This window comes from Euprymna scolopes, chromosome 26 (assembly GCF_053919585.1).
Source record: "Euprymna scolopes isolate OS-2025 chromosome 26, ASM5391958v1, whole genome shotgun sequence".
NCBI lineage: Eukaryota > Metazoa > Mollusca > Cephalopoda > Sepiida > Sepiolidae > Euprymna > Euprymna scolopes.
In genome coordinates this window covers 2,750,703-2,768,834 of record NC_136507.1, presented here as the reverse complement: position 1 = coordinate 2,768,834, position 18,132 = coordinate 2,750,703, and the positions used below count along the sequence as shown (strand labels likewise).

At 38.2% G+C, this 18,132-nt stretch overlaps 1 protein-coding gene across 2 annotated transcripts in view; it reads left to right on the top strand.

The window, feature by feature from the left end:
• The first annotated feature begins 1,551 nt into the window (after positions 1-1,551).
• The window catches only part of LOC145247890 (UDP-N-acetylglucosamine transporter-like), a 558,987-nt gene continuing 542,406 nt past the window's right edge, over positions 1,552-18,132 (top strand). Inside the window, exon 1 of one of the 2 annotated variants that reach the window (XM_080109505.1) lies at positions 1,552-1,624. In XM_080109505.1, the coding sequence (XP_079965631.1) occupies positions 1,611-1,624 (14 nt within the window). In that variant the 5' untranslated portion in view covers positions 1,552-1,610. The remainder of the gene's footprint in view (positions 1,625-18,132) is intronic. The other variant, XM_080109504.1, reaches the window with a different exon arrangement.

Here is an 18,132-nt window from a genome sequence, read left to right as displayed (position 1 = left end):
GCGTTCAAATTCAATTAGAAATGTATCTATTGCCATGCCGCTCTTTCTTCGGTGACTTTCGAATGCCTCGTACGCCCTAAATGCTGCCTGGTTTGCGTCTTCTAAAAAGAGGGTGTCCAACTTTTGATATACTATCTCCATTCCGTTTTCGGCATTGAGTAAAGTGATATCCAATTCAAGCAGCGCCTCTCTCGCTTTTCCTTCCAAGGACAAAAGCACGATGGGGGCCCGTTTTCTTTCATCTAAAGTAGTGGCTAGTTCCCATATGCGCATTTCTTTCTTCCAGGAATTATATTTTTCCGTGTTTAACGTTGGTAGGGGAATGTATTTAGAGGCCATGTTTTTTTTTTGTTTGTTAGTTTTGATACGCTCTGCTACCAATGTAGAAGCAAATAAACACAGATAACGGGAGTAGGGTTGAGGAGGGTTTATTCAACACGTGCGTACAGGTCGCGCCATATTTTTCCAAAAGTCCCGTTTACACCGTCGCCGGTAGGGAAGTTAACTCTCTGTTGTGAAGAGTGTTCAAGGGACACAACTGGGTAGAGTTAACATATATGACAAGTAATATAGCTTGAGATGTGAATGCATGTTTTTGTGTGAGACTAGAAAAGGTTCGCGCATATCCATGAACAAATACAGTATAATTCAGAATAGTAGTTCCTGATCACACTCTCATATGTAATAAATTTTAGGAACGTGCTCACAAATTGATGACAGCAGGCTTGTGCCTTTTTCTTTTTTTCTCATTTTAAAGTCCTTGGAAGATTTCTCTCCTTCCTTTTACATGCAAACCGTAGCCACGAAAAATAAGAAAGTCCTTTAAAAAAATTATACTTCTTCCAATTACGTGCAGACCGTAGCTACATAAATAGTCTTCAGAAGTATGCCGCTTCGCGTGATCGAGGTATTCTTGCCGGGTTTTCTTCTTTGAAGGAGGCTCGTCAAAATTCCATTGTCTGCACCGGGCAATGAAACACGTCTAATATCCTCGTCGCCGGAATTTCAAAAGAGACCGAATCTCGCGCTGGGCTTGTGACGTCATCAAGGAGCTAGCATTTCCTTTTTCTTCAAATTAAAGGTAGTTTCATACAAACCCGAAATGTACAAAACTAAGAATCATAAAAGATACGAAATACAAAAAATCAAATATAAAAACCAGAATAAAAATAATAAACGTAAACAGGGGGGATGCACTGCATTATTGGTACAAAAAAAAAATTCCAACACACCGGTTCTCCCCTTTGCAACAAATGATTTGTGACCAAGGATGACCAACGACACACATTATACCCATGCTTTTGAATAGCCTCATGCTTAATTTTTTCATTATGTAATATTTTTTATATCTTGTGCAGATAAATATTTCAATGTCAGAGTAAGAAAAAACTGAAGTTTAAATGCTAAGGGTTATCTAAGTTATTTCATTATTTGATCCCGCCAACTCTATAGAATATGAAACTTCCACATGTATTTTTTTCTTTTTTTTCTTATCGTTTGTTGGATTATTTTCATGTTTGTGTCTGAATAACATTTTTTTTCTTCTTCTTTTTTTTTTTTTTTTTTTTTAATAAAAGCGATCACCGAAACGATGTCGGATCAGTTCAACAATGACACGACGAGGGTAAGTAGTAAAAATTATGCTTTCATTATTTTATTTACTTTTTTTTTTTTACCTTTCGCTTATTGTATTTTAGAATAACTTATTTTCGCCTTTTCTTAACATTTAACAAGAACAGTTAAATATTTGACATTTTATTGGGTTATTTTGTTTTCGTTTTTCACATGTTTTAAAATAACTTATATATATATATATATATATATATATATATATATATATATATATATATATATATATATATATATATATATATGTGTATATATCAGGTTGAATATATCTGATAATTTGTGGAGGACACACTTTTATATCTCCCCTCCCCCAGTAGTAACAATCAAGGATTTAACATTAATCAATCACTACCGATTCTTTTAAATTAAAGAAACTCATCTGCTTTGAATATTAAAAATAAAAATAAAAATCAGTGTGTGTTTTTTTGTTTGTTTGTTTTTTTGTTTGTTTGTTTTTACACCTACTCTAAATGCAGCCGATGTACAATTTGTTTTTAAGGTTTATTTTTAATTTTTACAAAATTTAGGTTAAAGTGAAATATCTGTTCTGATACTATTCTTTATCTTTTCTGTTCTCGATTAATGAACACAATTCCTCCTAGACTGCGGCAATTTTACCCCCCCCCCCATTGTAAAGCGTTCTTTTTGCGGTAAATGAATTTTCTTCACCCTTTGTGTCTTGTGGGGAAGCAAGTAAATAAGAAGACGAGTCAAACGAACCAGCCACATTCATCTCTATAAAAAGGGAACTCTGGATTGGAACAAAAATAAAAATCTTTGCTGATGGAGGACAAAAAAACATAATGTATAGTATTAAAACAGATACTACATTTTAGTTTGAATCCCAGTAGGCATTCAAGTTTTCTCCTATGTAACAAACAATATTAAAAAAACAAAACAATTCTTGGCATTTATGCACTACTGTGAAGGAACCACTTTTTTAGTTTTCAGGTTTAAGATTTCGAGAGGGCACAGCAGGGGCAGACCAATTCAATTTCAAAACAGAATCGAAAATCTCAACAAATATCAACAAACAATAAATGTGTGTTTTGTATTGTTGTTTTTGTTTTTTAGAAAGTTTTTATTACACATTTATTGAATTAAATAGAAAATTAGGTTGTTTTTTTAATGGTAACTCAGCACTTACCGTTAAATTGACAACTTTTATGTTTTCAGGGTAAATATTACCTTACACTACAACAGGCGATGAAATGGCGCAAAATACTCCCAAAGCTCAGGGGTTAATACCATGCAAACAGTAAATTTGCAACGGGTTTTATTATCAGATTTTATGTCAGCAACCTCGAATACCCCTTAAAGAAACAAATTAGATCGGTATTCAGTTGTAGTATAAGTATTCTAGGTTGGCCGTATTTTGCGTGAACAGCCGCCAAAGATGGAAATTTTCTGTTTCTATGTCTATCCTTGTAGCCATATCACTATTAAGGGTGCTGGAGGTAAATGTTTTATCTGGGCTGACGTTATCCGCCTGGTAGTCAGAGACCTGAACCTTGGATTTACCACTAAGGAGACTGTCCTATCAGCAGATGCAAAGTACTAGGGCTGCTGTATTGCCAGTTGGTGAATGGATTCTGGACCATGCAGTAGCTTCTGGTGGGGGCCTCTCGATGCCACATTAGTGGGTAATTATTACGGCTTTACCTTATCATATTTTACAAAAAAAAAAAATATTCCTCCATTTCTAGTTCTCTCTTACTTTTCATCTCTGCCTTGCTTCAAACAAGTCTGTCGACCTAGTCCACAAATCCCAAAACTCCATCATGAAAAGTTTCAATAAAAGATACACAATTTAACCCGGATCTCCAACTTCTAACATAGACCTCGACTACCATGCCTCCTTCTCGAACATCTGGGGTCTACGTTCTAACCTTCCAAAGGTTGAAACCCAATTACAGAAGACTAAACCAGACATATTATTTCTAAGCGAAACTGACATTGGACAGACTATTTCTCTAGATGAGTTCGTAATTAAAGGATACTCTAATTTAACTTCCAAATATGACCCCCAAGATCGCCATCGACCTGTGTCTATATAAAAGATGGCTTTCCATATGGTTAGGGACATCTCCAGAGAAGATCCTAACTTACCCTATATGTGCTTCCGGGTTGCACTTGCTCAAACTACTGCATTTATATTTGCTCTCTATCGCCCCCACAACAGCGGAGTTGCTATCTTTAAAAGTATATCTGAGAAAATTGACCACGTTCTATCCGCTTATCCTTCAGCTAATATTCATATCTCTGGAGATTTTAATGTTCACAATGTGGAATGGTTAACTCACTCAAACAAGACCGATGATGAGGGAAGTTCTGTCATGAGTTCTCCATTGCTTATGACCTCACTCGGATTGTTCATGAACCCACCCGGATGCCCGATACTGACGGCCAGTATGCAAGTCTCCTAGACCTTTTTCTCACAACTTGCCCTGAACTGTGTTCAGCTTTCGTTCTGTCTTCACTTGGATCTTCTGACCACTGTTGTATCAGTTAAGATAAAAATGAAATGTAATAAGTCCTATTGCTGACTGGGATAGCTTCCGTACATTTATATCAGATCTACCTCTGCGTTCCATGTTTAAAAAGGATGTGTTCTCTATAGTATCAGACTTGACGTAATGGTTGATTGTAGGTATAGACCGTTTCATACCCTTGAAAAAAGTCCAGCAAAAACCTAACAGCCAGCCGTGGTTATCTCCAGAATGTGCTGCTGCCATTGCGCACAGAAATCACTTTTTCCATTGCTTCCAACGTAATAGATGTACTGATACTAAAGCTGCTTTCAGGACTGCCAGCAACCACTGTAAAAAAAGTAATAAAGAATGCAAGAGAGTTATATGCTCAGTCAGTTAAATCCAAAGTAGCTAAGCAGCGGCTTGGTTCTCACCAGTTTTGGCAAATAGCAAACAGGATCCTGAACAGAAGTGTGTGCTCTATCCCAACTATCATAAATGGACCTGAGGTAATCTTGTAAGCATCAGACAAAGCCAAACTCTTTGCCAAGAACTTTGCAGCTAATTCTACCCTTTGCGACCAAGGCCACCAATCTCCAACATTTCCTCTTGCATGAGAAAACATGCTATGTGATATACAAATATCTGTACGTGATGTTGCTAAGCTAATCAAGAACCTTGATTCCAGGAAAGCAACCGACCCTGATGGTATTCCAATTATAGTACTCAAAAGACTTCAACCAGAACTAGCACCCATCCTTACAAAACTGTTTAAACGTTGTCTTAAGGAGAATTACTTCCCATCACCCTGGAAAATCTCATCAGTATGCCCTATATTTAAGAATTCAGGTGATCGCTCATCTCCCTCTTAGTACAGGCCAATAAATCTCCTGTCATGAGTAAGTTGCTGGAATCTGTGTTAAATAGAGAAGTAATCAACCATCTCAGCCAAAATAACCTTCTTAGTGACACGTAATATGGTTTCCATTCTGCTAGCTCTACAGCATGATGTGCTTACAGTTATATCTCATAGGATTAGCAAATCTCTTGACGGAGGCTACCTTTCTAGGGCAATTGCTCTTGACATATCAAAGGCCTTTGATAAAGTATGGCATAAAGGTTTACTTTGCAAGATCTCCAGCTACGGTATAGCTGGAAATATCTTCTCAATTATTAAATCCTTTCTCTTTGATAGGTTCATAAGAGTAGTGGTTGATGTGACGAGAATCAGAAGCTTTCAGTATCAATGCTGGAGTCCCCAGGGGTCCATTCTGTGCCCAACTCTCTTCCTGATCTACATTAACGATCTTCCAAATCACATCCTTACATCATTCGTAGACATTTATTCTGATGACACTACTATCTATGGTAGCATATCTAAGACCGTAAACGACCAAGTTCTCTCTGATTCTCTTTCCTCTGATCTTGAGCATGTGGTACAATGGGGAAAGAGGTGGCTTGTTACTTTTAATGCATCTAAAACCAAGCTTTTATCTTGATATCATCAATGCTCTAATCCCCATCTGGCATCAATTGACATGAATGGCTCTTGTCTTGGGGAGGCCTCATGTTTTGACAAGCTTTTGGGCTTGACCTTTACTCCTGATCTGAAATGGAACACATACATTAAATCCGTTGCTAAGGCTGCTGGAAAAATGGTGGGATCCTTCTATTGATCCAGTAGATATCTCACTGCTAATGCAATTCTCTATCTATATAAGAGCCAGGCACGTCCAAGGATGGAGTACTGTTGCCACATTTGGGCAGGAGCTGCTAGAAAGGACTTATCCTGCCTTGATAGAGTTCAAAATAGACTCCGTAGCCTCGTAAGGGATGTCCTTTTCTTTTCCCTGCAACCTCTTTCTCACAGAAGAGATGTTGCGAGTTTGTCTGTGCTTTATCGTTATTTTCATGGCAAGTGCTTGGCTCCAATCTATGCCCCCCCCCACGCAAAATTTTCACAAAACACACCCATCTAGCAGAAAACACTATCACTAATTTCCCCCACTCTTTATCTGTGCCTAAACCTAAACATAGATTCCATGAGCAAAGCTTCTTTCTTGAAACTGCACGCCTATAGAATTGTCTTCCGTTTTCCTCCTTCCAAGCTGACTACAATATAGTTGTCTTCAATTCTAATGTAAACAAGTTTTTGATGAGCCGTTCCATATAAGTTAACAAATTTACCGATTTTCCATTACTAACGATTACTATATTGTCCATTGATGATGAAAAGATAGAAGCTTGGTTTTAGATGCATTAAAATTAACCAGCCACCTCTTTTCCACGTGATCAAGATCAGATAAAGAGAGAATCAGAGAGAACTTGATTGTTTACGGTCTTTGAAGTGTTGCCATAAATGGTAGTGTCATCAGCATAAATATCTACAAATGATCTTAGGATGTGATTTGGGAGATCATTGATGCAGATCAAGAAAAGACTGTGAGCTTCAGATTTCTTATGATAATGATTAAATCTAGAATATGAGTATTTAGATTTTATACAAAATTACTTTTTAATTTATTTAATTTGTTTACACTATTTAACTTATTTTGTAAAATCCAAGTATCTGTTTGACTTAACCTATTACATTGAATAAATATTTTATTAGATATATTTCTATAAACAGACATCTATTAAATGTGACGGCGTGATTTGGTAGCAATAGAAATTGTATGTGGGGAAAAGTGATAAAATAGAGGAGACGAAGGAATATTTATGGATGGAAAAGGGTTATTCTTATTAATAGTTCTAATAATGAGTTTATCCCAGGAGCATCGAATTTCAAAGTTACTCTTTTGTACTTTTTGAGGATGTTTTTCCCACTAATTATGTCAATAAAGAAATCCTTAATCACTTCTACTGTCATGCCAGGATGGGTTTTATTTTTTAGTGTAATTTCTACAATTCTTTCAAAAATAATTTTGGCGTGTTGGTCAGGGTCTGCTAGAACTATAGCTTTTTGTTTAGGTATAGTAAAAAATTTAAGTTTTTTGGAGGGATTTTTGCTCATAAATGTGTGATAGTCATCAAAGAAGCACCAACGTGTTTGTGCCTTGTGTGGCTGTACATAAAAACGACAACAATAACGAACTTACCTTCAGGTGAGATCTGAAAGAGAGGCGCCATGAAGATTGACTTGGCTTTTATAACAAACCCGAGTCACATGTTTACAGGTCATGTGATTGGGGAAAAATGGATAAAAACAGTGGAAGAGTGAAAGAGGGGAAGAAGGAATAAAATGTAATCAACAGACATTTTTGTTTAACAGGAAGCAACTGTTGAAAGAACGAATTTATTTTTTTTTTTTGGGGGGGGGAAGGAAAAATCGACAACTGAAGTTATTTTAACAGCTATTTGGCCATTTTTTTAGTCGTTTCCATCTGACTATAGCTAACAGCACCATTTTCTTTTCCTGTGAAGTTTTTTCAGTCACTTTTCTTCACTTTATTTACTGACTGTAAAAAGACAATGACTGAATCGAAGTTTTATTTGAAGCTGATACTCAAATTTGATGGGTCCAGTCTGTTGTTGACTGGGTTTAGTTGACGAACAACCTCTCTAAAGTAAAGAGAATACACAGTGATTCCCTTGAGATTAGCTGGAGGCGCCTTAGTGCTACTGAGAGGCTGATTTGACAGCAATTAAAAATGTACAAGGCATTTGCCATGGATTTGTGTACAGCTTATGAGAAATTTGCTTCGAGGAGACTCATGCCAGGGGAAACTGTGAATATTTTTTTACAGAACTGAAAAAACTTGCAATCCTGTTTGGTGGTAGGGTATTGGAACGGACATATGAGTATGCGTTTGTGGCCTTCCAACCTGTGTAAAGCAACTGCTGAGAACCTTCACCAGCATTTCAGCAACACCCATGGAACAGTTGCTGGAACGCACTCGAGCCATCATCAGAGATGGAGCCAGTTGTGATGACAGCACAGAGAGCACAGAAAAGTACAGGGGAAACTCCTAGCTCACGACCAATAGGATATGTTTCCGCTGCCGCTAGCAGGGTCATTTTGCGAAAAGTTGCACTGACAGGGGGCGCTGTTTTCAATGTGGCGGTAATAGACACCTGCCTAAAACTGCAGGAAATGCATTAAGGGACAGGATGTCAGCCCAGTTCTGCTTTCCGGACCAGATATAAGTGAGGAGTAACCAACAATGACTATATAAATAAACCAAGTGCCCTGCTCAGCTCTCCTTCACTCAGGCTGCTCACATACCATAGTGAGTGTCAGACTGTGTCAAACTAAGAATAAGTAAACATCAAAGTTTCCACAATAGGCGGCGAGACGCAAGCATGCTGTGGAGCCGAAATTGTGAAGATCAATATGGACTCCGATGTGGCCATGGAAATCAATGGTGATGTAAGGGGATTTGCTGGGGTTCGACTTATTGCTAAGATATGATGCCATCAAGGCACTGGGGGGAATTGTCATTGAACGAGACAGGAGTGCACATGTTTTGGAAACCCCAGTATGTGCTGTGGTTCACATCGATTGGCCTGATTTCAAGGTGGACTACAACGATCGCCAGAAGGCCTGGACTGCATCAGCGAACTTAAAACTGGCATCGCAGAGTACTCCATACCTGATGAGGCTCATAATGAATATGAGCAAGAGTTGGAGGTGTGGAGCCGAGATGGATGGTTGATCCCCTACACTGATAACAATCTTGGACCGCTGATACCCTTAATGGCGGTGGTTCAGCATGATAAATCGAACAACAAACACATTGAGTCTTACACTGCTGACATGCTGACATGTGCGCCAGCAAACTGAGGGAATGGCACCAGAAAGGCTCTAATGTGTCGATATTAGATTTGTGGATGCAAGTGGATGAGATGTTGTGGCCATTCCAGACAGTGAGGTTTCGGGGTCTGAGATACTGCTTGATACGACTCAGCTTTGGTCTGAATGTGGCACCGCAGATCATTAAGACTATTGTAAATGTGGTGCTGTCCTGGGAAAAGACCATTGAGAATGCAACATCAGCCTACATTGATGATGTGTACATCAATGACCCTGCCTGTGGGGAGTGGTGCATCGATGGTGACAACATAAATGTGTGGGTTGATGCCAGTTCATTGGCATTGGGAGTCTCATTAGAGCAAAGAGGAAATGTGTTTGAGGACGCATGTTGGCTGCGACCTGTAAGTGATGCTTAGCTCATCAACCTGGCAGACTTGGACGCTGTTGTAAAACATATAAATCTGGTGCTGTAATGGCCATCAAAAAAATTACACCTGTACACAGATTCTCTTTGTGTCTACCATTTGGTTTCTGACACATTTCAGGACGAACAAGAATCCATACTTTGGCCACCAGTGAAACATTGATCCGGCGAAGATTAGACACGCTAAAGAGTCTGGTTTCCGAGTACAGACTATTGGTGAGTTTAACGCTAATAGCATCACACTGTAATTATGCTGACCAATTAACCCATGTGCCTCACAAATGGTATGAAGCCATGAAAATGAGCATGGAGCACACTATTCGATTTTGTACAGTTGCAGTTGGCACAATTAGCCGATGCCAAATAAAGGAGATTCATGTGCAGAGCGGAGATCCAGGTATCAAGAGAACCCTGCATTTTGCAAGGCACGTGGACCCAGCAGTGACAAGGGCTAATGTGAGGCAGATCGTCAAGTGCTGTGAAGCATGCACCAGAACAATGGCAGAAAGGGCAATTGGAAGTTAAGGACATATGGCAATGGGTGGCGATGGATATTACTATTACAGTGGTAAGCCCTTTTTAACTCTTATTTATTGCGGACCTACACATTTTGCGATGTGGCGACAAATGACCAGGACAGACTCGGCAAATGTTGTTTGCTAATTATCATCTATCATTTCTGAGCAGGGTGTGCCAGAAAAGGTCGAGACGGACAACGATGCCACTTTTTGCAGCCAAAAAGTCCAGCAATTTTTTATGAATAGGGCGCCCAACTATGATTGTGATGTGCTCATGTGCCATCGGGAAATGGCATTGCTGAGAGGAGCCATTGTAGCATTAAGAGAATTGCTGCCAGAAAGCAATCCACCATTACGGATCACACCATAGAATGGGAAGTCACCTCCAACAGCACCTGCCAATGCTATACACACATACCATGTCAGAGTAAAGGGAATTGACACTACACAGCCAGTCAACAAAGGAACACACAACAGATATGGGATAGGAGATCCAGTCTGGGTGAGACTCCCAGGAAACTGGTGCACCACCAAGTTCAAATGGGAATGAATATCTAGAGTGATTAGCTAACAGTCAATCCTAGTTGATTAAACACCATGCCATGTGTGCAATCTTCATCCAACAGACGAGATACATCACACAACTACAGAGGAGAGCAATGAATCATCGTGATGAGCTGCTGACAAACACAATCAGCGAACCCCCTCCACCAGAGAGTTATTGGCTATAGTTCATCTGACGAAGCAGAACCAGAACCAGAACTGGGCCCAGAACCAGAACCAGAGATGATTAATATGCCCTTTTGCAGAAGCAAGCGGAATAAAAGACCAACCCTGCAATGCATTCTATGTGATCACGAGGGGGGGGGCTGTGATAGTCATCAAAGAAGCGCCAACATGTTTGTGCTTTGTGTGGCTGTACGTAAAAATGACAACAATTATAAACTTACATTTAGATGGGATCTGAAAGAGAGACGCCATGAAGATTGACTGAGCTTTTATACCAAACTCGTCATGTTTACATGTCATGTGATGGGGGAAGGGGAATAAAAACGGCGTGATAAGTTGAAGAGGAGGAGAAGGAATGAAATGAAGTAACAGGCATTTTGTATAATCACTACCAGGAAGCAATTGTTGCAAGAACGAATTTATTTTTTTGGGAAAGGAAAAATCGGCAACTGAAGTTATTTTTACACGACCAGAATCTACCATCATGTTTATCATATGTCCATTTATTTCACATTTAGTGAATGTAATGTCTTTTGCTTCTGTTCCTAGTCAGGCGAGACTAAATGATGGAGAGTCAGGGTCGAATAATACAGCAGCATTAGAAGAGGAAGATTTACATACTTAAACCCAATTTCCATTTTTTTACATTTCCTAGACTTGATGTCGCAAGCAGGACATAAAAGCTGCAGATGCTGTGCATTTCCACAGAAGAAGCAAACCCTTTTTAAGTTGGGCCTTTTCCTTTATAGGTGCTGAATAAGTGTCTTCCAAAGAAATTACAGCAGCGGCTATATTAAGGTTGTTTTTGTAACTTTCCTAATGTTTTCCCGTCTGTTCTAGTGATTTGTCCATTGCATGGGTTTCTTGGTGTTTGTGGCGGGCCAGGATATAAATATCCTAACTCGTTTGTTGCGGGCCAGGATATAAATATCCTAACTCGTTTGTTGCGGACCAGGATATAAATATCCTAACTTGTTTGTTGCGGGTCAGGATATGTTTTCCCATCTGTTCTAGTGATTTGTCCATTGCATGGGTTTCTTGGTGTTTGTTGCGGGCCAGGATATAAATATCCTAACTCGTTTGTTGCGGACCAGGATATAAATATCCTAACTCGTTTGTTGCGGGCCAAGATATAAATATCTTACTCGCTACAAAAGAAAATAATGAAACGAATGGAAAGAAGGAAACAAACCTCAATTGCTAGAAAAAATAAACATGTCATTTATTTTCTGTTGAAAAATGAATGTTTTAGGTGTAACACGTGTTCATGTCCATGCGTGGAAAGAAGAGTGAGTAATGTAGTGGAAATGGGAATGACAGTCCAACGTGTAGACAAAGAAAAAGATAGAGGGTTGACATCAGTAAAGCTGCGCACACATGGCGGTACTTGTCCATGTGGAAATGTCTTCAGGCCAAGAGCTGTGGACGCGAACTTGTCTGGTTGGTGAATCCAGGCAAAAGGGAAGAAAGAGTGAGAAAGTCAATCCAGTTCATGGAGAGAGAAAGCGTATAAAGTGTACGTACTGTCTGTTGACTCTTGCCCCACGCATAGTAGCAGGTGGTGTGAGGCGCACGAGCGCACGCGCCCCGAAAGGGAGGCGGCTGGTTCACCGACTGTTCAGGTCGGAAGCTGGTTCGAAAAGAAAGAAGCCAGGTCAGGTCTCTTGCTTTTATAGTTGTTTGCGGTGGTCTTTTGCGCATGTGTGGATTTCCTTCAAAGGGGAAGTGACGTTGCCCATGTGTGCGTACATGTGGGCGTATGTGTGTATACATGTGTGTACGTTAAGGTGTGTGTGTATGCACGTGAATATAAGTATATGTACGTGAACGTGAATATATCTACGTGTGTGTACGTGCGCGCATATGTTTGTGTGAATGTATGTAAATGAAAAGAAAATGGCTTGAGATGTGAACGCGTGGGACTAGAAAAGGCTTGAACATTACTCCCCTTCCCAGGAATAAAAATATGCACCGTATATATATATATATTTTTTTAATAAGTAATGTTTTCGACAATTGACTTTTCGTCCTGTTTTTTTGCTGTTGGTGTCATTGTTTGAATAAACGGAGTGTGTACGTAAAAAAAAAATATTTACTCATGCATGGAAAAGGCGCTTACTCTTTTTTTAGGGTGACATTTGTTTGTTTGTTTTTTTTGTTTTTTTTGTGCTGATGTGTGCAACGACTTGCTTGGACAGTGAAGTGAATTGTTCGTTTGGAAGGAAAATTTTTGTTTCGTGTTGATGTCGTGTGTCAAGATGACGGTGCCTTCGTAAGTGAGTCTGCAGTAGTGTGTGTACATTGTTTGGACGAGCGTTTGTTGTACATTCGTTCGTGTTGAATGGTGGTTGTGGTTGCCGGCTGTCAACGAAACTTCCAGCTGTGAGTTTATCAGTGTGCATGATGCATCTCAACTCGTATTGTTCATTCAACTTCTTTGTATGTGTTGATAGGGATGTCCTGTAATTGTTTCTTTGTTGTTGCGTCTGCTGTGTGGAAGAGAATGTGCATAGGCCTATGTGATTTTGCTCCTCGCGTTTGTTGCAGGGTAATGTCAGGAAACCGTGAAAAATGTTTGTCGAGCTCAAATTTTTCTTTATATTCGGTGTGAAGTTGACAGCTCCGTGTTTATTTTTCTGCCGAGTCTGAAGAGGGGTTTCGTCATTGTAGTTTGTTGAGATTCTTGTCGGTAGTAGTTCATTTGTTTTGCTTTGTTGAAATGTTCGTTTTTTTCTTTATCAAATAAAATGCGCGTCTCGCTCAAAACAATTAATTCCATAAAGGTAGAGTCACCATGCTTGTTCATTTCACATCTCGTCGTAGTCGCCAGTTTGTTGTGGACTTGTGGTTATAGAAGGAAATGCGTGTTCCTCTCGCGTTCGGGTTTTACCAATTTGTAGAGGTGGTGCAAAATAGGAAAAATGGATTGCTTTGAGGAAGGAACGAACAAAGCATTTATTGAAATAAACGAACTAGAATTTATTTTGTGAAGAAACAAATGAAAGAAAAGGGTACAGCACGTGTTTAGTTTGGCGTGCGTCTCTCGCTGTTAGCTGGTGAGAGGGAAAGTCTATTGTTGTAGAGAGAGAGTGTGTGTGTATGAGTGTTTCGTTCAAACAGATCCATTTCATTTTAAAATAACGGGGTCACCATCGTTTGTTGTGGGACTGGTGGTATAGAAAGAAATGCATGTTCATCTCACGTTCGGGTCACCATCGTTTGTTTTGGGCAAGGATATAAATATTCTAACTCGCTACAAAAGAAAATAATGAAATGAATGGAAAGAAGGAAACAAAACTCAATTGCTGGATAAAATAAACATGTCGTTTATTTCCTGTTGGAAAATGAATGTTTTAGGTGTAACACGTGTTCATGTCCGCGCATGGAAAGAAGAGTGAGTAATGTAGTGGAAATGGGAATGACAGTCCAGCGTGTAGACAAAGAAAAAGATAGAGGGTTGACATCTGTAAAGCTGCGCACACATGGCGGTACTCGTCCACATGGAAATGTCTTCAGGCTAAGAGCTGTGGATGAGAACTTGTCTGGTTGGTGAACCTAGGCAAAAGGGAAGAAAGAGTGATAAAGTCAATCCAGTTCATCAAGAGAGAAAGCGTATAAAGTGTACGTACTGTCTGTTGACTCTTGCCCCACGCATAGTAGCAGGTGGCATGAAGCGCGCGCCCCGAAAAGGAGGCGGCTGGTTCGCTGACCATTTAGGTCGGAAGCTGGTTTGAAAAGAAAGAAGCCAGGTCAGGTCTCTTGCTTTTATAGTTGTTTGCGGTGGTCTTTTGCGCATGTGTGGATTTCCTTCAAAGGGGAAGTGACGTTGCCCATGTGTGCGTACGTGTGTGCGTACATGTGTGTACGTTAACGTGTGTGTGTATGCACGTGAATGTGAATGTATATACGTGAACGTGAATATATCTACGTGTGTGTATGTGCGCGCGTATGTTTGTGTGTGCGTATGAAATGGCTTGAGATGTGAACGCGTGTTTTTGTGCGAAACTAGAAAAGGCTCGCACACATGTGAGGAAGTTATTTCTTGAGCAAATGTTGTCAAATTGAGGAGGAAGAGATGCCACTGATAAAAGTGTCTTTTGTTTTCTTCAGCGATTACAACTTAAAAATTGCACGACTTTGTGAGTACTTCCAACTGTTGCATGAAAGTGTTAATAGTTTGTGCTGGTTGTTGTTTATTTGTGATAATAGGTGTCTGTTGTACACAATATTAGTCAGTTTAATGTAAGCAGTGTTGAGGGCCTCTATCACGCTATTGTAGTCTGTAGTATCACTCGTTATCTCATAGACTGTGTCCGAAATGGTGTAAATTGAGGGGAAAAAGGGGGGGTGCTTTCAATTTTTCCGTTGTTGATAGTTAATATATAGTTTCTGAAAGTCAGTTTCCAGTACTTATATAATTTCTCTAAGTTGAATCTTTCTGAGCGTAATAGTCTGTCCATTTCTGTTTTTTCCCTTTTAGTTAATAAAATTGAAGTGATTGAAAGAGTATTTAGAAAAGGCAAGGAGAGACTGGTATATGGTTAAGATAGGTTTTATTAACTAAAAAAGTACACGTGCCATGTTCTTGACAAGAGTTGTAATGGCGAAATCATGTCTCTTGGCCAAGTATTTTATTACCGCTAGGGGTCGCTGGAAGTGATAATATTAGAGGGGCGGGGGTGGGGGAGGAAAATAATTTAAAACCATAACAAGAAGAATGTATATTTCAAAATAGGTACAAGCAATTGTATTTTAAACAAATTCCAAACATTTACTAAATTATTATATCGTGAGAGAGAAAAATATCTTCCCCTTCTCATTTTTTAATTTTGCTGTTTTATGTCTGAACATATGTAATTTTATACCAAAATAACGCATCAGCATGGATTTGTAGTAAATGTAAGTATTACAAGTATATTAGATAAGTATCAAAATATATCTTCCACCCATGCTATATATATAGATATATATTAGATTGACAAGAAAATTCTTACAGAATTTTTAATTTTGATTTCAAATGATGTAGTTTCAAATAAGTTTTTGTTATAATAACTTTACTTTATATATAATTTTAAAGAGCGTTTTCGTTCTATCTAATCGTTTAAATTACAATCATTTTAAAACAATTATGTCTTCTTTTCAGAATGTTGAATACAGGATGGGAAAAAAGAAAATTCACACAATTTTCTTATTTCAATTCAAACTAGGCCGAAAAGCTGCCGAAATAGCTTGCGATATCAACCAAGCATTTGGCCCGGGAACCACTACTTAATGCACAGCATAATGGTGGTTTAAAAAACTTTGTGGTGGCGACGAGAGCCTTAGTCAAAGCCAATCCACACACAACTGTTTGTAGAACTTGCTTCTGAATTAGACGTAACGTATATGACGATTTCCAACCACTTGAGAGAGATTGAAAAGACAAAAAACTTGATAAATGGGTGTCTCACGAATTAAACAACAACCAAAAGAAATGCCGTTATGCACAACAATAACAACCCATTTCTTGACCAGGTTGTGACTTGCGATGAAAAATGGGTTCTTTACGACAACCAGTAATGCTCAACTCATTAGTTACCAAAAGAAGGTCATGCTGACTGTTTGGTGGTCTGCGATCAGTCTCATCCATAACAGTTTTTTGAATGCAGGTGAAACCATTATGGCGGACAAATGAATGAAATGCATCAGAAACTTCAACAACAACAACAACACCTAGCATTAGCCATCAGAAGTGGCCCAATTCTCCTCTATGACAATGCTCGATTGCATGTTGCTGAATCAACCCTGTAGAAGTTGAACGAATTGGGCTACGAAATTCTGCCTCATCCAACATGCTCTCCAGACCTTTCACCTACTGACTACCATTTTTTCGAGCATTGCAACACTTTCTGCATGAGAAATGCTTAAAAAATGTAAGCGATATCAAAAACGGCTTCAGCAACTTCATCACCATTAGAACGCAAGATTTTATGTTATTGGCATAAGTTTGATATACTGATGATGCTTATTTCGATCAATAAATTTTTGTTTGAACCAAAATATGTTCATATGAATTTAAAAATTGAAAACTGTAAGAACTTTCTTGTCAACCTAATACTTTTAAAATATCCATAAACACATTTTTTGTGGTTTTAAGGTTAATATCTACTAAATTAACTACTAAGATTAAATATGGTTTCTGGATTAATAAATACATTGGAAAATTATAGAATAAAGAGTTATAATACGATTCGAAATGTGCTTTAGGTGTTAATCACCAGCACTTCCACTCATCTAAGGGAAAGAAAAATATAGAGTTGCTACTTAATATAGATCACTTTAAATCTAAGTACGAACTATGGCTAATAAGTATCGATTTTATAGATAAGCTATAGAATATAAATATATGTTAGGCTAATGCATGCCTTAGCAATAGAAATCTATAGATGTTTAGTATTTATCGATTTTTAAAATGTCAGCCTTCTAAAAGTTATGGACCCGAAGCTAATCCCCTCTCTCAAGATGCAAAGTATGTGATTTTTAAGCAGCTTGGGGAGAAGAGCAATTGCTTAGTTGTCTCGTTTGAACATGAGAGATGATATAACTTACAAGAAGACAGTATTAATTTACATTAGGATATACAGAGTTTTGGGTATAAAAATTTAGAATAATGTTTATGAAAACAGACTTGGAGGCAAAGTGACTAGCCCTTTTAACTCGACATTTAGAAAAGAATTTATGCCAGTTATTTTAGTATCATACATAAGTAACCATATATATACGATCAGTATAGGAGGCCTTATATTTAGACATACACTTAGTCAAGGAATGACAATTTATGATTTTCAAAAAGAGTGAAGAAATATACAATAATTAAGAGCAGAAAAACAAGTTTAGGTGAATAAGTAATAACTTTACAATACTTAGTAGGCAAGTAAGTAATTAATAGTAAGAGGCTTTCTTTCCATAAAAGTTTCGACTACACATTGTGTTCAGCTAAGTTTTATTTGTTTTCACCCTGTGGTCAGTACTTCGGCTAGGGGTCATTTTGTGGATTTTTGGAAATTTATATTTTAATTTTATTTAATATATCTTAGAAGGAAATAAAAAGGGGACTAAATTCAAGTACATTCTAGAACAACTTTATAATAATAGGATGGCAGTGTTTTCCAATTTTTCGTTTTGTTCTAAATTCCCGATTCCGATTCTTTTTAAATTTCTAAATATTTAATTATAGAGGTTTTGTTTGTTTTTTCGAATCACCATAAAAATCTGTAATGTGTGCATATATATTTTACAAAGGTAAAAATACACTTGAAGGGGGGGGGGGCTACATTACATGAGTAGGTCTTTGCGGCTTACTATTTTAAATATCTTTTGTTTATAAGCTCAAGACTGATTAGCGCAGACATAAAACTTACCTTCAAGCTTGCCCAATCAGACGCCATTTCTCAAATGTTTCAGTAGTTTTTCACTGATGAGTAAGTGACGTTTGAAGATGTTTTCGCTTTACACTGAAAAGTCTGTACATTTTTTTTTTTTAATTTTCTCCAATTTTTTTTTCTTCTGTGACGAGAATGTTTTACGTTTCCGAGAAAAGTACCTCTTTTGTTAAAATGTTCCCTTTTT